This window comes from Heterodontus francisci, chromosome 13 (assembly GCF_036365525.1).
Source record: "Heterodontus francisci isolate sHetFra1 chromosome 13, sHetFra1.hap1, whole genome shotgun sequence".
In the NCBI taxonomy this organism is placed as follows: Eukaryota; Metazoa; Chordata; class Chondrichthyes; order Heterodontiformes; family Heterodontidae; genus Heterodontus; species Heterodontus francisci.
In genome coordinates, this window is record NC_090383.1 from 26,869,105 (window position 1) to 26,893,129 (window position 24,025).

A 24,025-nucleotide genomic window follows, 5' to 3' on the forward strand; every position below is an offset into this window, starting at 1 on the left:
TCTGTTCCACATAATTCTGCTCCCTATAGAGTTTTTATAAGCAACAACAGAGCAGAATTTAATTAAAATGGAAAAAGGCAAGTTCAGAAGGTTGCAACTTCAATCGGTGATTGCTGCTGAATTATCGGATATCAACAAGGACATCTTCAGGTGTGCTAAATTGGTTTGTGTCCCTATGGTAATGAGGAGGAGGAGAAAAAAAAAACATGAGCCAGGTTTTATTATCCTGTCATTCAAACAGAGGAGAGGGAGAGAGAAAGAGAGAGACCTCAAAAGAGACAGAGCATGCACAAGAGTGAGAGTGGGCGCACACACAACAGAGACGGAGTGGGCGCACACACAACAGAGACGGGGGGGGGAGGGTTACGCGAGAGAGAGAAAGCATGTCAACCTGGTCTTGGTATCACACCAGACCTTTACCAACTGAGATATTTGGGGAGTAGGAAGAAGCCCTCAACACCTGCATTCCTTAAGTGGTTCCCCACAAGGTGTCAGCCCTGACTCAGTTGGTAACACACTCACTTGAGTCAGAAGGTCCTGAGTTCAAGTTATACTCCAGAGACTTGAGCACAAAATCTAGGCTGATAGTTCAGTGCAGTACTGTCCAAAGTGCCGTCTTTTGGAAGAGACATTAAACCAAGACCCCAGCTTGTCCTCTCAGATGGGCATTAAAGATTCTAGCACTATTTTGAACAGCAGCAAAAGAGTTCTCACTGGCGTCCTGGCCAATATTTGTCTTTTAATCAACAACACTTAAAAAACAGGCAATCCAATTATTTACCTCACTGTTGTTTGTGGGATCTTGATGCGTAAAAATTGTTAGAATGTAGGAAACTCGACAGCCAGTGACTACACTTCAAAAACAAAGTTGCTATAAAATCCTGAGCTTAAGAAAGAATCTTAGTTAATGCAAGTTCTTTCTTCATTTCTTTAAGAAGCACTCTGAGCAGTATGGTCTTTCATTGGTCTTCTAGTTACAGAAACAAGTGGTTATAGAGTTAATCAACTTTCATCACTGCACGGCCTCCAATCTGCTGACCAGATGTTGCCAAAGTCAAACTCACAGCTTTCCTCGAGTGATGGGACAGCACACACAGCCATGAGCACAAGACAAAGGGCAGCCAAGAGAGATGACGTCAACCCATCGAACCTGCACCTCCGCTTCATCCACTGCTTGGTGTACGAGAGAGAGAGAGAGATTGTGCTGGGCCTAATGCCAGGGCAGCAAACAAAACTGGGAGGCCGAACTGAAGTTGTACTGTGTAAACCCGAATACGTATACAGCAGCCCAACAGCCCTGCAACCCACCCGCCGACCCCGCTGCTCCACATCCGTGACATCAAGTGGAACCTTCTTTGAACAACACAAGCATGATCACACTTTGTTCAAACATTTCAGGTAGTCGCGAAAGGATTATCAGTTACCAAGCAGGCATCTGAGAGTTCATCCGTGACCTTTCAACAAACTTATTGACCAGAAGAAAAAGATCAAACAACAGTCCTCTGTCTTCGCCACACAGTTTTAATTCTATAGATCATCCTGTCCTAGTTGCTGTTCCGAGGTGAAGTCTGACTTATTGCAAGGAGTTCACACTGTTTGTGACTCGCCAACATGATTACTTGCTCAGACACTGCACATTTCAAAGGCACACATTCTCAGCATTTCATTAATAGCCAATTAGCAAGAAAACACCCATTCTCCTGTTTTTTTTCCCCATTGAGAGAAATATTGCCACAAATTGAGTCCGCCCGCCCACCACCCCAAACATATCAGGCAGCAGTGGAGGTGTAATTGGCTTTGGGCAACGTGTGAAACGATTGATAGTGAATCAGCCGGCCGCGTTACACTGCGGAAAGTCAAAGGAACAAGAGGACAGGCTGCTGACTTGCTATTGCCCAAGACCAAATTCAGCCCCATCTGCTTCGCCCCACATTACCCCACACAAAGCAACTTGCACTGAACCACCCCTCCACTGAATGACACCAATCGTGTACAACGCTTGTGAGCAAAAAGGAGTAATTTTGACTTTGGGTGATTGTGTGAGACAAGAACCTGCATTTATATAACACCTTTAACAAAGTAAAACATTCCAAGATGCTTCACAGGATTGTAATCAAACAGAACTGGAGACTGAGCCACATAAAGAGATATTTATGCTGCTTTTCTATTAAAAATTGGGAGTCCTGTAGCCTGAGCTCACCTTTGCCTATGTTCTACCACTGACCCATGGAAACTGGTTAATAGATTTTTGGGTACGAAGGGAATTAAAGGTTTGTGGATAGTGCGGGAAGGCAGAATTCATGTGGAACATCAGCAATGATCTTGTTGAAGAGCGGGACCGGCTTGAAGGGTCAAATGGCCTACTCCTTTTTTTTTACTTCATTCATGGGATGTGGGCATCGCTGGCCAGGCCAGCATTTATTGCCCATCCCTAATTGCCCTTTAGAAGGTGGTGGTGAGCTGCCTTCTTGAACCCCTGCAGTCCGTGTCAGATAGGTACACCCACAGTGCTGTTAGGAAAGGATTTCCAGGATTTTGACCCAGCAACAGTGAAGGAACGGTGATATAGTTCCAAGTCAGGATGGTGTGTGACTTGGAGGGGAACTTGCAAGTGGTGGTGTTCCCATGCATTTGCTTGTCTTTCTAGTTGGTAGAGGTCACAGGTTTGGAAGGTGCTGTCTAAGGAGCCTTGGTGCGTTGCTGTAGTGCATCGTAGACGGTACACACTGCTGCCACTGTGCTTCGGTGGTGGAGGGAGTGAATGTTTGTAGATGGGGTGCCAATCAAGCGGGCTGCTTTGTCCTGGATGGTGTCGAGCTTCTTGAGTGTTGTTGGAGCTGCACCCATCCAGGCAAGTGGAGAGTATTCCATCACACTCCTGACTTGTGCCTTGAAGATGGTGGACAGGCTTTGGGGAGTCAGGTGGTGAGTTACTCGCCACAGGATTCCTAGCCTCTGACCTGCTCTTGTAGCCACGGTATTTATATGGCTCCTCCAGCTCAGTTTCTGGTCAATGGTAGCCCCTAGGATGTTGATAGTGGGGGATTCAGCGATGGTAATGCTGTTGAATGTCAAGGGGAGATGGTTAGATTCTCTCTTGTTGGAGATGGTCATTGGCTGGCATTTGTGTGGCGCGAATGTTACTTGCCACTCATCAGCCCAAGCCTGGATATTGTCCAGGTCTTGCTGCATTTCTACATGGACTGCTTCAGTATTTGAGGAGTCACAAATGGTGTTGAACATTGCACAATCAGCGAGCATCCCCACTTCTGACCTTAAGAATGAAGGAAGGTCATTAATGAAGCAGCTGAAGATGCTTGGGCCTAGGACACTACCCTGAGGAACTCCTGTAGTGATGTCCTGGAGCTCAGATGATTGACCTCCAACAACCACAACCATCTTCCTTTGCCCTAGGTATGACTCCAACCAGCGGAGGGTTTTCCCCCAGATTCCCATTGACTTCAGTTTTGCTAGGGCTCCTTGATGCCATACTCAGTCAAATGCTGCCTTGATGTCAAGGGCAGTCACTCACCTCACCTCTGGAGTTCAGCTCTTTTGTCCTGCTCCTATTTATGTCCTAAATAGAAGACAACTCACTGGACACAGCACTCCTGCAATCGGACTGAAAAGATCACAGAGTCATAGTGTCGTTTACAGCACAAAAGGTGGCTATTCGGCCCATTGAGTTCATGCCAGCTCTCTGTGGAGCTACTCAGTCAGTCCTACTCCCTGACTCGATCCCCGTAGCCCTGCAGGTATATTTCCTTCAAGTGCCCATCCAATTTCCTTTTGAAATCATGGATCGTTCCCACTTCTACCACCCTCATGGGCAGCAAGTTCCAGGTCATTAACACTCATTGCTTAAAAAAAAGAGCTTCCTCACATTACTCTCGCATCACTTACCTGAAACTTTCAACTCATGTCCCCTAGGCTTTGTACCATCAGTTAATGGGAACAGCTTTTCTTTGTCGACCGTATTTAAGCCTATCATAATCTTGTACACATCTATCAAATCTCCACTCAATCTCCTTTGCTCCAAGGAGAACAAGCCCAGCTTTTCCAACCTAACCTTGTAATTAAAATCCCTCATCCCTGGAACCTCGCTGGTAAATCTCCTCTGCATCCTCTCAAGGACCCTTAGATCCTTCCTAAAGTGTGACCAGAACTGGATGCAATAATCTAGTTGGGGCCTAACCAGAGCTTTAAAAAGGTTCAGCATAACGTCCCTGCTTTTGTCCTCAATGCCTCTATTTATGAAGCTCAAGATCTCATATGCTTTACCAACCACTCTCTCAATATGTTCTGCCATCTTCCAAGATCAATGCACATGCACCCCCAGGTCCCTCTGTCCCTGCACATTCAGATCAATATGTAGAAAGAATGAATTTACATTTATATAGTGCTTTACATAACCTCAAGAGGTCGCAAATCACCTTACAGCCAATGAAATACTTTTTGAATTGTAGTCACTGTTGCAATGCAGGAAACTTGACAGCCCATTTGTGCACAGTAAGCTCCCAGAAATGACCAGATAATTTGCGTTAGTGATGTTGTTTGAGAAATAAAGATTGGCCAGGACACCAGGGAGAAACTCCCCTGCTCTTCTTTGAAACATTGCTATGGCATCTTTTATGCCCATCTGAGAAGGCAAACTCTCATCCAAAAGACAGGTATAAAAGTAGCTCGAAACCATATGCAGATGCACAGGACTTACAAGACAGAAATAGGACATTGAGCCCATCCAGTGCATGTCAGCCTTGCCACTCCAGCCAGCAAACAATCCTAATCACGTTCACCCACCCTATTCCCCTCTCCTGGTTATCCACTTTGGTGGCAAAAACAGAAAGGCAGATTATCTGAACGATGAAAGATTGGGAATGGGGGAGGTGCAGCGAGACCTGGGTGTCCTTCTGCATCAGTTGCGAAAGCAAGCAGGCAGGTGCAGCAGGCAGTTAAGAAGGCAAATGGTATATTGCCCTTCACAGCGAGAGGATTCGAGTACGGGAGCAAGGATGTCTTGCTGCAATTATACAAGGACTTGGTGAGACCACATCTGGGGTATTGTGTGCAGTTTTGGTCTCCTTATCGGAGGAAGGATGTCCTTGGTATGGAGGGAATGCAGCGAAGGTTCACCAGACTGATTCCTGGGATGGCAGGACTGACATATGAAGAGAGATTGGGTCGATTAGGCTTGTATTCGTGAGAGCTTAGAAGAATGAGAGGGGATCTTATAGAAACCTACAAAATTCTAACAGGACTGGACAGACTACATGAAGGAAGGATATTCCTGATGGTGGGGGAGTTCAGGACCAGGGGTCACAGTCTAAGGATAAGGGGTAAGCCATTTAGGACTGAGATGAGGAGGGATTTCTTCATCCAGAGAGTGGTGAACCTGTGGAATTCTCAACCACGGAAAGCAGTTGAGGCCAAATCATTAAATATATTCAAGAAAGAGTTAGATATAGTTCTTAGGGCTAAAGGGATCAAGGGATACGGGGAGAGCGCAGGAACAGGGTACTGAATTTGGATGATCAGACATTATCGTATTGAATGGCAGAGCAGGCTCGAAGGGCTGAATGGCCTACTCCTGCTCCTATTTTTTTATGTTTCTCTGAAATGATAGGAAAATTCGTCTGTGTATGTAGGAAAGGGGTCCAAGGGAAAAGCAGACAATTACACAGGAAATTTCCAATGTTAGGAAAAGAAACTTCTTTGTTCCATCAGGATGCCTTCTTCTTTAATTTCTGGTTAGACTGTCTTTTGTTTATCATCCCTTTTTTTAAAAAAAACAGCATCCAGGGGAGTGAGGGAGGCAATCAGACAGACACCAAGCACAAATCAATAACTTCAAAGAACAAAGTGGCCTTCGTGTCAAGTTTCTCTCTTCCCTACCCCCTTGTGAAGTTTACTGTGACCCAGTGTCTCCCCAGGGCTGCCAGCTATCTAACTGTAAGACAGTTTGACCAACGTTTGACTGCAGGACTCTCTTTTAATCTAAAAACTAATCTGGGAAAGGCAAAGTCCACATCTTGCCAGCTGAATGTGTATGTATCATTATGGACTGTAAAGTGGTTCTACTGTCAACTGTTATCGTAGTCTGGAAAGGGTTAAAGTGCACATACTTGAACACAACCCTGACAGGTACTAGAGGAGCAGACACTAACAATTCACACATTTTTAAACTGTGAAATTGAACATTCATCAGGGCATCAATAGAATTATCAGCTGTTCTTCTGCTTTAGTGGAACCTGCCCACCTCAATCCCCCTCTACCAAAGTCCAGATAAGAGGAAACACCTGCTCTCTTTCAACCCTGATATAGTTCAACTCCAATGTGCTTTCAGTGCAGAAAAATTATTTCTGTAAAAGAAAACCCAAGAAACTCAGGTGTAGGGCACATGCTGCTGGACTGCACCAAGATTGATGAGGCAAGTTAAGAAGTGGTGGGTCTGGGAGGACATGTTTGGGTTTTAACAGATTAAAAAAAAAGAGGAAAACTTGCAGTTATATAGCTCCTTTCATGACCTCAGAATGTCTCAAAGCACTTTGCAGCCAATTAAGTACTTTGAAGTGTAGTCACTGTTGTAATGTAGAAAATGCAGCAGCCAATCTGCACACAGTAAGCCTCCATAAACAGCAATGTGATCATGACCAGATCATCTGTTTTCGTGATGTTGGTTCAGGGACAAATATAAGCCAGGACCACCATGCTTACTGATCTACACTGACCAGAGTGCTGCAACACCTCGATTTTAAAGCTCTAATCCTTGTGTTTAAACCACTCCATGGCCTTGCTTCTCCCAATCTCTAACTTCCTCCAGCCTTACAACCCCACTGGAGATCTCTGCACTTCTCCAATTTTGGTATCTTGTGCATCCTCGATTTCCTTCATCCCACCATTGCTGGTCATGCCTTCAACTGCCTAGGCCCTAAGCTCCATAATTCCCTCCTTAAACTTCTCCATCTCTCTCCTCCTTTAAGATGCACCTTAAAGTCTACCTTTTTGGCCAAGCTTTTAGTCCCCTGTCCCTAATATCACCTATGTGGTGCGGTGTCAAGTTTTGCTTGATAAAGCTACAGCAAAGCTTCCTGGGATGTTTCTAATATTTTAAAAGCACTATATAATTGCAAGCTATTGTTGAAAATACATCCTATTTAACAATAAATAGATAATTAAGCACGGACTGTTTACTTCCACTGGATTGACAAATGGTAGAACTTCCACAAACAACTTTGGAATGACAGGATAAACAGTACCCACAAGTCATTTCATGCCAGCCAAGAAGATTTTGGGAATTATTTTCCATATCCCTTCCAGCCATACAGACATCAACCATTTCCAACTAGATTAGTTATGAGTCTCCAGGATAAAGTGAACTGACGTCACTGAAAAACTTCTTTCATCAGCGAGCTGTCAAATAGATGCTAGAATTCCCCCACCACAATACAGCATGGCTACCCAACGGGACCCGATGACATGTGTAAGGTTCGGGTCGGGTCACACTTCCGGGTCCGGCATTCAGGCTCAAGTCGGGTCGGACACAGTGACAGCCAGGATGTCAAGGCGGGAAACACTCCACACTAGTCTGCAGTGAGCGATTCCATCCAAGATAGAGCACAACCTCTTTAATAAAATCAACTTTATTCTGGTGGTCGGGCCGGGTCGGGCGCGGGAAAAAAAGGAAAGGACTCTGGCCTGGTCGGATGTGGTTCGGTCAGGCTCGGGTTTCATTTGCAGACCCGAGCAGGCCTTTACACCACAAGGGAAGTCTGGATTATTGTCCTCTTGTGCAAGGTTCATGAAACATTCAGAATTGTTATCTCTTTAGCACAAAATCCAGGCTAACGCTCCAGTGAATTACTGAGGGAGTGCTGCACTGCCAGAGGTGCCGTTTTTCAGATGCAGTGTTAAACAGAGGTCCTGTATGCCCTCTCAACTGATGTAAAAGATTTCTATTTCAAAGGACAGACCAATATTTATCCCTCAGTCAGCATCACAAAAAACAGATTATCTGGTCTTTCTCAGTGCTATTTGAGGGAGCTTGCTGTGCCCAAATTGACTGAAATTATTTCCTGCATTATAACAGTTACCACATTTTTTTTTTAAAACATAGCTGTAAAGCACTTTGGGACGTCTTGAGGTTGTGAAAGGCTCTGCAGCAAGAGCACCAATTCACAAAATCTATCTTCATGTGTGTATACATTGTGAAGATTCAATATAAAAGAATGACAGAAAAATCACAATATGAGTAGTGAACAAATGTTAAACTATATAAGACCAATTAATTTGGTACCTGAAAGATTTTTTATTTTATTTTAGCTTGAGCCTATATAATGGGTCTAATTACCAAATCACTTTTTTTTTTACACATTGCAGGGTATTTTTAGTTTCTCATTTGGTGGTGGGACTAATGGGAAGTGGGAAGACAGTCAGTTTAATTTCCAAGTCACACCTCAGTCTTCTTCTTCGGCCTCCTTATCTCGAGAGACAATGGGTAAGCGCCTGGAGGTGGTCAGTGGTTTGTGGAGCAGTGCCTGGAGTGGCTATAAAGGCCAATTCTAGAGTGACAGGCTCTTCCACAGGTGCTGCAGAAAAATTTGTTTGTCGGGGCTGTTACACAGTTGGCTCTCCCCTTGCGCTTCTGTCTTTTTTCCTGCCAACTGCTAAGTCTCTTCGACTCGCCACACTTTAGCCCCGCCTTTATGGCTGCCCACCAGTACTATCCAGCAAAAGCTTGCTTCACCAAACCCTAACTTTCTGGTGCATCCAGAAGAACGTTTTGACTCCAAGAAAGACAAACTTTCACAACCTCAGGAGGAGGTCACAAAGTGCATTACAGCCAATGCAATACTTCTGAAGTGAAGTCACTGCTATAATGTAGGAAACGTGACAGCCGTTTTGCACACGGCAAGATCCCATTAAGAGCATGGTGATAATGAACAGATAATCTGTTTTTGGTGAAGCCGGTTGAGGAATAAACATTGGTCAGGACATTGGGGAGAACTCCCTGCCCTTACTCAAAATAGTGCCATGGAATCTTATATACACCTGAAATAGCAGGCAGGGCCTTGGTTTAATGTTTGATCCAAAAGACAGCACCTCAGAGAATGCAGTGCTCCCACACTACTGTACTGAACGGTCAACCTTGATTTTCTACTCATGTCTCTAGAATGAGACTTGAACCCACAACCTTCTGACTTGGAGACAAAATGCTACCCACTCAGCCATGGCCAACAATCCCACACCCGCCAAGTGCCTGATGCCTCCCTGGCGACCTGGCTGAGATGAGGAATTGTGCAAAGGACCCCGCTGAACATGGGCAACATACTGAAGAACTAAAGACAATTGAATTTTGCCCTTTAATGTTTGCAGTGCACTCACCATAAATGTGAGGAAACATTCCCAACATTTCTATAAGAGACAGACAGAAAGAACTTTACATTGATTTCTCATACTCTAGAAATTGATAGCTGACACACTGTTTGGAATTCCTGCTGGTTTGTCCTCAGCTGACTTATTTCGATGCTTTTCTCAGTTTTGTAATATTTTCACAAACTTTAATTTTGAAGGAGGTGCTTCAGTGAAAGTTACTCAATTGCCAATGCCATGTTTCACTATGTTTCTCAGTTTAGAAGATAGCAAAAGAAGCAGATTGTAGCAGTTATTCACAAGGGACCTCAAGACATTCAAAAATTAAAATCATGAGGTCAAATTTCCACGATACGCTGGGCTTTTAATATGATTTCCAGTGAGGTAATGTTTGTCATAATATTTTCTTAAAATTAAGTCAGCAGAAATCTGTAAAAATGCTAATGTTTACTGGAGAAAATCAAGTTCAATCAATATATAACCAAATTTACACAGTCGAATATACCCACCTCCCAACATATTATACATGTTAAAGAAAACTGGGAGGAAACTACTCCTGATAGATGAAGTGATTACTTTTGTTCTCGCATATTTTTTAATGCTCTGCTATAAAAGGTTAATATAAATGTCAGCTTTGGCTCAGTGGGTAGCACCTTGCCTCTGAGTCAGGTCACAGGCTCAAGTCCAGAGACCTTCGCACAAAATCCAAGCCAACACTCCAGTGCAATACTGACAAGAGTGCTGCATAGTCGGAGGTGCTGTCTTTCTGATGAGATATTAAACTGAGGCCTGGTCCGTCTTCCCAGGTGGATGCTAATGATCCCAAGGTGCTATTTTGAAGAGCAGAGGTGTTCTCCCTGGTATCCTGGCTATTATTTATCCCTCAACTAACATCATTAAAACAGATTATCTGGTCATTATCACATTGCTGTTTGTGGGACCTTGCTGTGTAAAAACTGGCCGTCATGTTTCCTACGTTACAACAATGACTACACTTTGAAAGCACGTCATTGACTGCAATGTGTTTTGGAACGTACTGAGGTTGTGAAAGGCGCTATAAATTAATTCAAGTTCTTTTCTTTCTTTACCAGAGAGGGGGGAAAAAGTTCAAAACATTTCCAGATAAAATTTCACAAAGATGACAGAGACAAATATGTGGGAGATAATGCCAACTATTTTGACCATTTGGAAATGGCAAAAGGATTAGGTACCAGGAAACAAAAAAGTTCAAGAAATTCTGAAGTACTCACTAGGCTCAGACTTTTTCTTAGGTGCTATCTTCTTCTTGGCTGGGGGATCTTGCTTTGGTTCATCTTGGTTGGCAGCTGCATCAATCTTCTTGGCACCCACAGTGGAAGGGGTAGCAGCAATGGGGGCACCCTGCTGGGAGCCGACTGGGGGGACTGCCATCACTGGCACTTCCCTGATAACAGTCTCCACCATGGGTGCAGGAGCTTGTTTAGAGGAACTGCCAACTGCAGCATGGGCTGAAACAGGACTCGGGGCAGGCTCAACTTTGGCAACCTTTTTTTCCTTCCTCCTTTTTTCTTTGGATGCTGGGGGAGAAGATTCTGGAGGAGGAGAAGAAATAGCCATAACCGGAGGCTCGACAGTTGGCACAACAACAGGTTCAACTTCGACCTCTGCCTCCAAGACATCCTGCACTGGCTCAGATTCTAGAATTCTCCCATTGGGCTTCTCATCTCTTTTCTTTGGTTTTCCTTTCTTCTCCACAGATTTCTCTTTCTTCTTCTTCTCTGATTTAACTTGTTGAGCCTTTTCCTGCTCTTTCTTCTGCTTTGCCAAAGCTTCTTCGTAGGAAGTTTCCTTCATGGAGAAGGTGGAGACCAGGAAGATTCCAATGGCAGAGATGACCATGAAACCTCCAAACACCATGAAGCCCAAGGTTTGGGGATCGTAGATATCCATGTTTGGTTAAAGAATTTTTCTGTATCAAATCTGCAAAACATAACATAAAATTAGCATGGATCTAGACAGGTACTCTTCATTTTAGCAAGTACAATCGAATTAAGTGAAGAGCTATTAAATGAGAACATTTAAATCAGAAGGAAAGAAAATGTAGTAAGAAAGACTTTTATATAGTGCATTTCCTGGCCTCAGGATGTCCCAAAGTATTTTACAGCCAATGAAGTGTTTGTGACGGACCTCTGGTTCACAGGTAAGAATGCTTCCCACTTTGCCAAGCTGGCACCTCAGTATTACCCATTTATTTCCCCCTGCCTCCACGCCACCTCCCCCACCTATTGTAGCTCATCATCATCTCTCTCGTTTCCTCTTTTTTCCCCTCCTTCCCCAGATTGGCTGCATGTACTCGGTGTTTGTCTTAGTCCACGGATGGTTTTCAACCCCATGAAGGACCTAGCAGGAAATGTGTTCAAGTAATGTGTGATGGGTGATTCCGCTTGACAGTTTCTGCTCTCTCTGTAATGAAGCTGCCCGAGGCTGCAAAAACTGAGCTGGAATTCATGTCAACTGAGATCTTCTGATGTATCCATCTTGGCTCAGTGGCTAGCACTCTTGCCTCTGAGGTGGTGGTTCCGGGTTTAACCCTCAAAAACATCCAAAACAGATTATCTGGTCACTGCACCTTGCTGTGCACAAATTAGCAGCTGTGTTTCCTACATTACAACAGTGACTACATTTCAAAAAGCAATTGGGACGTCCTGAGGTTGTGAAAGGTGCTATATCAATGCAACTGCTTTGTTTTTAAGGAAATGATTCAGAAGACGACTGCAGAATCTGTTCCATTTGTTTGGTTAGAACAGTATCTAAATGAGTGGATAAACTCCACAACAGTGTTAAGCTGATACCACTTTGCGAAATGCGAAATCTGGGGTGTAAATCAGGTGGAAGTACTCAAACAGACTCCTAAGTAAAACCGGGGAACGTATCCCCCTCTCCTCCAGAATTTCTCATTTCACTGAATTCTGGCATCAGGCACGGCGCAGACTCAGGCCGTGTTCACACTGTCACTCGGCAACAAGTGAAAACCATTCTACAACTGTGGCATAAACACACTACAAGGATTGCTACAATGGGCTGCGATTAAGGTACCTCTTGCAAATTGAAACATTCTGCAACAATCAGAGGCTTTGATGAACATTTTATTGATGTGAGAGAATGCCGATTTTATAATGAGAGAATCTAATTCTAAGTGGGGCAGGCTAATAAATTCTAGAAGCTCACAATCCATACTCTCCAAATACTAAATAAAGGAAACATTCACGTTGATTACATTTGCCAGCTCTTTCCGCCCCCACTGCAGGAAAGTAAATATTTATTCTGGCCAGTGTTGTGCCGAGCCAACCCTCCCAGAGCTGGGCCCAAGTGTTCGCAATTTTAAACTCTTGGTACTTTCAATAAAGAAACACCAGTCGGCCCCCTCCAAAAACTCGGATTCAAAACTTCAAAAAATCCACTTCAGAAAAGAGAGAAAAAAAGGAGCCAACACTATTTATAAACGGGTCAACTCTTGCGAAAGGGAACAAAGCACACATGCACAGAGGTCAGGGTTTCTGTGAGGGATTTTTGGACTGGGCCCCCTGAGAATTGGGGTCAATAGTTCCGTACTTTGACACGTACAACTTTTTAAACAACCAATTGACTTTTGCCTTCTCCCTCACCAGTTTGAAAAAGGGAAAAATTAAAAAACAATGATGAGCATTCCTTTAAAGAAAAGTTTAAATCCCCAAGGAAGTACAAATCAGGAGCACGGGCAAGAGTTGCAATTGGTAAGTTACAGTGTGTAAATGAGTTGCTCATTGAACAGTGCCAACACAGCGTTAAGACTTCAGGGTACTGTTAATTTGCCATTTTATGGTCTTGTACTGCCCCCAGATTTCATGTCCACCGTTGGTTAAGTGTTGGGACCTCTACTACCCTTCTCGCTCTCTCCAAACCGATGTCATCATTTAACCAGCCATGGCCTAGCATTCCACTCTCCAAAATAAAATCATTGGCTGACGAAATGAAAACTAATTCATTAATTAGATAGTTTTAACTCAAAAATAGATACATTCTCCTGAACGTTACTATTTTAAATGAAAAATGGGTTAACCTAGAGTCAGCAGGTTTACAACTTTCCATTTCAGTATTGGTGTCTTGACACTTCAAAAGGATAAAATGGACCACTTGGGTGTGTCTTAGTTTTAGTTTTTAGAGATACAGCACTGAAACAGGCCCTTCAGCCCACCGAGTCTGTGCCGACCAACCACCCCTGTCAGTTCTGACAAAACAGTGTGAAATGTCTCCAAGTGCTTTGGGTCACTGTGAGGCTGTAATAAGGTGCTACATAAAATCACAGATTTTCTCAGTGCAGAATAGTCTAAGCCAGCTATTTGAAAGAGGCATCTAATTAGTCCCACCCTTTCCCCTTAGCCCTGTAAATGTTTCCTATTCAAGCATTTATTCAATTCTTTTTCGAAAGTTACTATTGAATCTGCTTCTACCACCCTTTCAGGCAGTGCATTCCAGATCACAACAATTCATTGCGAAAACAAATACCCCTCATCTGCCCTCAGGTTTGCGTTTTGCAAATTATCTTAAATATGTTTCCTCCTGTTACCGACCCACGTGCCACGAGAAACAATTTCTCCCTATCTACTCTATCAAAACCCCACATAATTCTGGACATCTCCATTAAATCTAACCTTAACCTTCACTGCTGAGGAGAGCAATTGCAACTTCCCTAGTATCTCTGCATATCTCAAGTCCCTCATCCCCAGCACCATAAATATGTTCTTAGAAATGCAGTGAGTGGCACTGACAATTGATGATCAATATGTTGGTTTAGGGGCAGTTTTCTGCTGGCCTAGGAACAGTGGTGAGGATATTTAAACTCTCATTACACAAACCTACGTCCCAGAGGTGAAGGGATACTGTGCCAGCTCACTGCAATACTTGGCTCTGGGCAAATTAGATTTTAATTGAGCCCATTGGAGTTGGTGGCAGAACTGCAATTACCAATTAAAAAACATTGCTCCTTTAATTGGGTTATTGTCAAAACAGCTTTTACTTCATTGAGAGTCCAGTTTTCAAAAAGGGGCTTTATTTTTCTTCCCTTTCTCTGGCGGATACTGGGAAAGTGTTGAATTTCCAGGTTTTTCAGGTAAGCACAATGACCAGCCCCTTTCATCCTCAGAAGAGAATTGCAGGCCTGTTTATTGTGGTTCTTGTGCCATGCGTCCGCATGGAAACCAGGTTCACTGGAACAGGAAGGCATTCTCTGAACTAGTTTCTGACCAGAGATTGTGGCTAAAGTTGCTGCAGTGTAGTTCCAGCACTTTCTGCTTTTAAGTCACTTTGACAAGGTCAGGCCCATCTGACCAAGGAATAGAAGCATTTTCTGTTTCTTTAAATATTCGTTATATTTTCTTTTGAGTTGCTGTTAATCATTAGGAATTACTAGAGCTTCCTGGCAATGCATGCTCTAGATGTATTACAAAATCCATCATTAATAACTCACCGGATTCAGGCTAGACAGCTCCATTAACCTGCATAAATCCTCAATTATATCATCCAAATCACTCCCCCATACACACACACACACACATTCCCCTCAGAAATGCACCTCATACTGCGTCAGTAAAAAATTCTGATTAACAATTCCATCCCATCACAGTGCTACATAATGACACTCCTGATGCCAACTCACATTCAAACAAAAGCCACTTACATTTATACAGTGCCTTTATAGTAGTAAAACACCCCAACTCTCATCACAGGAGTATAATCAGACAAAATTAGCCAACAGAGATGATATTGGCACAGGTGGCCAAACGCTTAGTTTTACACAGTGTCTTAAAGGAGTGGCGAGGTTTGGGAAGAATTCCAGAACATAGGGCCTCAGTGCCTAAAGGCATGGCCACCAATGTTGGTGGGGGGGGGGGGGTGTGGGGGTGCAGGGGCAGAACAATCCTTCTCCCCAAATGACAACCAGTCTCATCAGAACCACACAAAGATTGTCCCCTCCTACACAATTCCAAATGGCTGTCGGTGCCAACTATCTTTCTTAAAACAGGATCAACTTCATTTTTTTTTTAAGAAAAAGGTTTTACGGAAGGAAGATCCGAGAGTTAGCCATCTCTCAGTGCCTACGGAGGCTTCAGCTTTAATTCCATGTCTATCAGCAGAAAAAGTGCTTGTGTACAGATCAAAGAGCCATTGTTTAGTTTAGTTTAAAGATACAGCACTGAAACAGGCCCTTAGGCCCACCGAGTCTGTGCCGACCATCAACCACCCACCCATACCCCTCATCAGCCACCTGTGCCTGGCACCGGATGAACAAACCAATACCCCACCATAGCACGGGGGAAATGTTGCACTGTCAGAGGTGCCGTATTTCCAAGGAGACTGAAGCAACTTCTGCACATCTCAGGTGGATGCAAGAGGTCCCATGGAGCTATTCCAAAGAGCAGCCAGGATCTCTCCCTGGTGTCCCAGCCAATATTTATACTTCAACCAGCATCACTAAAAAAAAAATGACCTGGTCTGTTTACCTCATTACTGTTAATGGGAAGTTGCTGTGTGTAAATTGTGATGCTGGTTAGACGCTGACATTGGGCATTCTGATTCTGTGTTTGCCAGTGCATTATTTTCCAGGCCATTAAAATAGATGGGGGTTGGCGGTGGGAGAACTGCCCGTCATGTTCCATTCTTGAGACACCAAATATAGAACAGCAGGTTGTGACAGACAGACATGCCTCACTCCCAACCCATACCCCTCAATCACAATCGGCAAGGGAAGAGAAGGGGTGGGGCGGGGGGGGGGGTGGTGGTTGTTGGTAACTGCACCTCAGGATGGATGCAGCACAGATTCACCACAACAATACTGGGGCTCAAAGGGTTAAATTATGAGAATCGGTTGTACACGCTAGGCTTGTAGTCCCTTGGGTATAGAAGATCACGGGGTGGTTAATTGAGGTGTTTAAAGACGATCAAAGGGAGAATAACTAAAATTAGAGCTAGCCTATTCGGGGTGATGTCAGAAAGCACTTCTTCACACAAAGGGTAGTGGAAATCTGGAACTCTCTCCCCCAAAGATCTGTTGAGGCTGGGGGGTTAATTGAAAATTCAAAACTGAATATGATAGATTTTGTTAGGCAAGGGTATTAAAAGTTGTGGAACTAAGGTAGATGGATGGAGTTCAGCCATGATTTGTTTGAATGATGGAACAGGCTTGAGGGGCTGAATGGCCTTCTCCTGTTCCTATAAATGGGATTTCGCAATAAATGGGGATGATTTACATAGAATGTGAAAAACATAACTTTTCATTCGAATCTAATTGATTAAATTCCTGCATTAACTGGTCATTTAGAGGATTTATGTAAAATCAAAATGCATCTTTGAATAGCTGCTGCTGCCACCTTTGCCACTTCTCCAGGTCAGAGATCAGGCTCAGGATGTAGAGAGTCCATTGCCTCTGTCCCTACATAACATGCTGCCAAGAAAACCAGGTCCGACAAATGGCATAGGTGGGTGGGGGAGAGAAGAAGAGCAGGAGGAATAAAAAAATACAAGTGCAAGCTTTACTTTTCCTCAAATTTCTTCCCTTCTTGACTGGAAGACAGTGACTTCATCTGGGTTATGGCTACATAGATTTGCACAGCATACAAGAAGCCATTCATCCCACTGTGCCAGTGCCAGCTCTCTGAAAGAGAGCTATCCAATTAGTCCCACTCCCCTGCCTTGCACAATAGCCCTGCAAATCTTTCCTTTTCAAGTATATATCCAAATCCCTTTTGAAAGTTACTATTGAATCTGCTTCCACCACCTTTCAGGCAACACATTCCAAATCATAACTCCCTGGGTAAAAAATTCTCCATGTCTCCTCTGGTTATTTTACCAATTATTTTAAATCCATGCCCTCTCATAACCAAACCTTCTGCCAGTGGAAACAGTTTTGCCTTTACTTACTTTGTCAAAACCCTTCATAATTTTGAACACCTCTATTAAATTGTCCCTTAGCCTTCTCTGCTCCAAGATGCCCAAGTATTGGCATCCCTTTGGTAACCTGTCTGTGCCTACTCTCCGCATGCGTGTCCAGATAATATAGGGTAGAAATTCCGGCCTCAGCATGTCCTTGCCTCTCCAAGTTGTCATCACGGCACATAAATCAGAAGGACTGCCCCTTGCTAGCTCAGGAAATCTAAAGCCAAAGGATCCCCGTTCCACTGCAGTCAGATAACCAAGACAGCCACCAGTCTGCACTGTGCTGCACATCACCGTAACCAACTAACCCACCAGCGGGGCCTGGAAAGGGTTAGAAATGCAAGAAATCCACCAAGCTGAGCTGCTTCTCGCAAGCCTAGCTATGAGTTAATAAAAGAGAAAATGCTATTCTTTAAAACAGTAAACAGTAAAATCAATACATTCCCAAATAATTAAGCAGTCAACATTAGCAGGTCAAATCATTTAACCACAGATCAATTCACATACTGTACCCATTCACTGGCTATCAAGTTAATACTAGTAAAAGTACTGGGGGACATTGACAAGTAATAGCCACATTAGTGTAGGGAAGAAAGACATGCATTTATATAGCACCTTTCATGACCTCAGGATGCCCCAAAGCGTTTTACACTCAGCGAAAGTAATTATTTTTTAAATTGCAGTCACTGTTGCAATGTCGGAAACACAGCAGCCAATTTTCACACAGCAAGCTCCCACGAACAGTAATATCATGATGACCAGATAATCTGTTCTAGCCAAGACACTGGGTACCTCCATTGCTCTTCTTCAAAATAGTGCCAAGGGATCTTTTTCATCCATGTGAAAGGGCAGAGTGCTTAAATCATTCAAAAGACAGGACTCGCAAGTGCATGCTCCATCAATACAGCATTAGTGTGCCAGCCTACATTTTGTGCTCAAGGCTCTACAGCGGGAATTGAATCCATGACATTTCGACTCAGATGCAACAATGCTCCACTGAGCTACGGCTGACACCTATTAATGCCTGCAATACTACATCTCAGTCTAGCAGTACAATCCAGCAAGGAACTGAGTGGGGTCCCCATTCGAGATCATATTTCAGTGACCCTTGCTGATAAGTGCTGATCTGGCGCGTTAACACAGCTATGATGCATCCTAACCCCCCAAAGTCAAATATCCGCATCTTGTTTCTTCGGCTCACAGATGAAGAATGATCATGTTGATGAGGTTCTAGAGCAGGGTTGTCCAATATACAGCCCACGTGCCAGAATCCAGCCCGCCAATCTGTCATAATTTGTGAACAGAAAGGGGCAAGATTGATTTTGTTCCATTTGTGTCTCCCAGTTGTGAGCAGGAAGTGAGCAAAGATTTGCTGTAGTGCAACCTGCACCAGAGTAGTCGCTAGTTTTTGCTTTCTGCAGTGAGCGGCAGTGGGGGGGGGGGGAGGAAACACAAAATGACGCTCGTGTGATCAATGTGGAAGCTCACCAATCAAAAGTGCGAACAGTTTGCCTATGCACAGACCTTCACCAAATAGGAGCGTGGGGGAGAGGGGGGAGGGGGGGACACGACTTGCTGGAAAGATTGGTGCCATTAGTCAGGGAGCTGGGGGGTTGGAGCAGGCAGAGCCAGGGGAGTGGGGGTTGGGGCAGACAGAGGCGACGGAGATGGGGGCGGGGGCGGTTTGGGGCAGGCAGAAGAGACGGAGATGGGGGGGGCTGGGGCAGGCAGAGGCGGGGGAGTGGGGGATTGGAGCAGGCAGAGGCGGAGATGGGGGGGGGAGGGCAGGCAGAGGCGACGGAGATGGGGGGGGGTTTGGGGCATGCAGAAGAGACGGAGATGGGGGGCTGGGGCAGGCAGAGGCGGGGGAGTGGGGGGTTGGAGCAGGCAGAGGCGACAGAGATGGGGGGGGGGGGTTTGGGGCATGCAGAAAAATCGGAGATGGCGGGGCTGGGGCAGGCAGAGGTTGTGGAGATGTGGGGGGGGGCGAGGGTTTGGGGCAGGCAGAAGAGACGGAGATGGGGGGGCTGGGGCAGGCAGAGGCGGGGGAGTGGGGGGTTGGAGCAGGCAGAGGCGTCGGAGAAGGGGGGGGGGATGGCAGGCAGAGGCGACGGAGATGTGGGAGGGGGGGATTGGGGCATGCAGAAGAGATGGAGATGGGGGGGCTGGGGCAGGCAGAGGCGGGGGAGTGGGGGGTGGGGCAGGCAGAGGCGGCGATGTGGGGCGGGGGGTTTGGGGCAGGCAGAGGTGTGGAAGGCGGGGACGCAGACATGGCAGGCGGGGGGTAGCACGCAGAGACCGCGGGCGGGGTCATGTAGCGACGACAGAAAGGGGGGGGCATGCAGAGACAGCGGGAGTGCTGGCAGAGGGCCGTGATGTGTGATTCCAAGTGCGGGGCCGCACTGAGCAGCAGTGTGTTTCTGCTCCTGGTGCATGCTGGGCAAAGGGAGGAATTGTTGGGGAAAAAAAAGAGGTTAGTAATTTTATTTTATCCAGTATGCCCTATTTCTAATGCTTTATCTTTCTGAAATTTGCTCACCAGCACCCTATGTAGGACAAAAATTAAAATGTGGCTCCTCACGCAAAAAGGTTGGACACCCCTGTTCTAGAGGATGGCTAACACCCATAGGATAATACCCCAGCGTGAATCAATACCTTCAGGTAAGAAGAGGAAAGAAAGTCAGTCATTCCAGTAGCCACAATGCAAGACATCAGATAGTTAACAAGGAGTGCACAGTGCAGCTTCACTAAACAGACCCTTGTACTCTGCCTTTCTTGAAGGATAAGCTTGCAGGTCTTGGGTTGGTCATCTGAGGGAGAAGAAAATCAATAGGTGCTTGGGAAGGGGTTGCTTCACATGATCCTCAAATCCTAGCAAACTGACTAGAGATCAACACTGACACCTTTCTGGAGTTGTCCATGAGCTGGACCATCCCACCAAGAGGGACAGGAAAACAGGATCTTACAGAAATGAAGAATACATCACAGGTTAACAACAATCATTTGAATAAGTTAGAGTATTCATTGGAGGGGTTTTCCTTTACACAGATCCATAATACAATGATACAGACAACAGTAGCATAGTGAAAATGTTACTGGACTAGTAATAGATAGGCCGAGACTAATGGTCCGGAGACACAAGTTCAGATCTCACCTTGGCAGTTGGTGGAATTTAAATTCAATTAATTAATTAATCTAGAATTAAAAGCTAGTCTCAGTCATGGTGGCTATGAAACTACCAGATTGTCGTAAAAACCCATTTGGTTTACTAATGCCCTTAAGGGAAGGAAATCTTGCTGTCCTTATCCAGTCTGGCCTGCTGTGGATGGAGTTAGAGGCCTGCTTTAGGTCGGGAAAATGAACCCGACCGAACCAAGGCAGGCCTGAGCCCGACCCGGCCAGAGTCCCTCCGATTTTGCCCCAAGCCCGACCCGACCATCCAATTACTTACCTTCCTGACACCAAACCTGCAAGAAGCTGCAGCGCTTGCGCGAGAAGTCATAGTGGCGTCACCCGCTCACTGTGCAGACTCAGTTTTGTCCCGGACTCCAAGCTCAGGGAAGTTTTTTTATTTTTAATACTTACCAGCAGAGCACTTACCCTGTGCGTTCGGCCCGATCCAACCCGACTCGATCTGGACTCGGCCCGACCCGACCCGGGCCCGAAAGCCGGCCCCAGAAGATGGGCCCGACCCAACCGGAACCCAACACGTCGTTGGGTCCCATCGGGTTCGGGTCGGGTAGCAGGCCTCTAGATGGAGTCACTTGCACTTTGAAAAGTCCTAGCAAGCCACTCAGTAGTATCAAACCACTACAGAAAAGTTGAAACAAAATAAAACCAGACGGACCACCCGGCATGCTAAACACACCTAGGCACCAGAAATGACATAGGCACACCCCGCCCTGTCGACCCTGCAAAGTCCTCCTCACCAACATCTGGGGACTTGAGCCAAATATCCCACAGGCTAGACAAGCAACAGCCTGGCATAGTCATATTCACAGAATCATACCTTACAACCAAAGCCCCAGACTCCTCCATCACCATCCCAGAGGTGGCAGCACAGTAATACACAGTCAGGAGGGAGTTACCCTGGGAGTCCTCAACAATGACTCCAGACCTCATAAGGTCTCATGGCATCAGGCCAAACATGGTCAAGGAAACCTTCTGCCGATTATCACCCACTGCCTCCCTTCAGCTGACGAATCAGTACTCCTCCATGATGAACACCACTTGGAAAAAGCACTGAGGGTAGCAAGGGCACAGAGTGTACTCTGGGTGAGGGACTTCACTGTCCGTCACCAAGAGTGGCTCGGTAGCACTACTATTGACAGAGCTGGCCGAGTCCTAAAGTACATATCTGCCAGACTGGTACCTGCAACAGGTGTTGAGAGAACGAAGAAGAGGGAAATACCTACCAAACTACCCGTCACAGATGCATCAATGACAGTATTGGTAGGAGTGACCACTGCACAATCATTGTGGAGATGATGTCCTGTCTTCAAACTGAGGATAAACTCCATCGTATTGTGTGGCACTACCACAGTGCTGAATGGGATAGATTCGGAACAGATCTAGCTGCTCAAAACTGGGTATCCATGAGGTGCTGTGGGCCATCAGCAGCAGAATTGTATTCAACCACAGTCTACAACTCAAGGCCAGGCATATCCCTCACTTCACCATTATTATCAAGCCAGGGGATCAGCCCTGGTTCAATGAGGATTGCAGGGGAGCATGCCAGGAGCAGCACCAGGCATACCTAGAAATTAGGTGCCAACCTAGTGAGGCTACAACACAGGACTACATGCATGCTTAACACACAGAAGCAGCAGGCAATAGACAGAGCTAAGCGATTCTACAACCATCAGATCAGATCAAAGCTCTGCAGTCCTATCCCATCCAGTCATGGCAGTTGCCGAAAAGAGAGTCGGCTGTGTCATGTCAATATGTTAAAACAATATCACAGGGAGATGGATAAACAAGCACAGGTATGTCAGGTAGTCGGGACCATGAAGAATGAAAGGGATAGTGAGGATGAGGCAGAAGGAGGCCTAGACAATTCTCAAATTGAACCTCCGGTTAGCAAATATGGAATTTCTAGGAAGATTGGACATCATACTTCTGTATTTAGATACAGAACAACAAGGCGACTCACAACATTTAAAAGAGTCTGTTGGGATAAGCCAGGATGTAAAAACTTTGCCACATATGTAGGGGAATCTGTTCCTATAAAACATGATCCTCACCGCTCAAGTCCAGACAAACTGACCCAAGTAAAAGCAGAAATCCAATACATGCTAGAAAACAATTTAACTGAACCTAGTCAAAGCAGCTGGAGCTTAACAATAGTATTAGTGCCTAAACCTGATGGGTCAACCAGACTTTGCATAGAGTACAGAAATGTTAATGCAGTAACAAAGGCATACTCCTACCCAATTCCTCACTTGGTGGAGGTGTTATGAGGATTTCCATTTTTTGCATTAAAAGTTAGGATTCTATATATCTAAAAACTGTAAAGGATTTCAGTGGACATTGAATCATCTGGAGATAGCTGAACTTTATGGATGTTTTTTAAAAAAATGCCAGGTCAACAAGAGGTTCCTGGTTTTGACCAGTAAACAAATACTGGAAACCAGGTAATTTCAAGGAATCCAGCAGGGGGATTTTGTCCAAGAGCTACCCTTTGTGTGACAAGACAGAATTTATGACTTAGCATATGACTTGTTTCTGGAAAATGTTAGTTTCATTTTTGAACTTTAAAAGCCAGTGGGTTTGGACTAAAGCAGGCAATTGGAATTTGAGATGGGCCTGCCAGATCAGAAAAAAAAAAATCAGAGAAGTATTACCTCTCTATAAAGAATCCTTGCTCTTGAAAAGCAAAAGCTTGTATGAAGTGGTACTGTTATCTCCTGCATTCTTGAAGAAACCCTGAATTTACAGAAACCTTGCATCTTCAAAAAGGACTTTTGCATCAAATGTGAGAACTGACACCTGTTGCTACACCCCTAATGGAAGACCTATGTGAAGCCTTCTACAGTTGAATTTCTTTGAACACATACCCAACACAGACTGTTCATCAACCTCGCCTGGGAAGACTTGGAATGGCAGCCAACTATTCAACTTTGGGACACCTCACCGAACCAAAGATCTTCCTTCCAGATCATTGCAGTCTAAGTTTTTTTTTATTCCTTTGCAACAGCTGTAAACAAAAATCCTTTTCCCGGTTAACCGGTTTTTGGATGTATGTGCATGAGGGCTAGGATATATATAAAAATATTTCAATTTGTGTACATATTTACTTCATTATTGGTTAAGACTTGGTTTTATAATAAACAGATAATTTTGTTGTTTATTAAAGAAACCTGGTTGGTGTGCTTTACTCTGGGGACAAATAGAGTATCTAATTGGCTGCTTCGGTAAGTGGGAAAATTTATTGATATGATGCGACCTGTGGAGAAGTGAGACTGAATTAACAGTGCACTCCTCCCGCCTCAGCCATAACACCAGTTGATATTTTCCCTAATTATTGTTTCTAAAACCTTACCCACCACTGATGTTAAACTGACTGGCCTGTAGTTACTAGGACTGTCTTTACAACCTTTCTTGAACCAGGGTGCCACATTTGTCACTCGCCAATCCTCTGGCATCTCCCTCTGTCTCTAGGGAAGATTGGAAGATTATAAAAAGCCCTTCTGTTATCTCCACCCCC

The 24,025-nt window shown here is 44.9% G+C and overlaps 1 protein-coding gene across 2 annotated transcripts in view; it reads right to left on the reverse strand.

Annotated features, from left to right (window-relative positions):
* Positions 1–24,025, reverse strand: part of LOC137376301 (ribosome-binding protein 1-like) — a 181,577-nt gene that overhangs the window by 140,340 nt on the left and 17,212 nt on the right. For both annotated transcript variants that reach the window (XM_068044571.1, XM_068044570.1), the window contains exon 2: positions 10,620–11,328. In XM_068044571.1, the coding sequence (XP_067900672.1) occupies positions 10,620–11,298 (679 nt within the window). In that variant the 5' untranslated portion in view covers positions 11,299–11,328. The remainder of the gene's footprint in view (positions 1–10,619; positions 11,329–24,025) is intronic.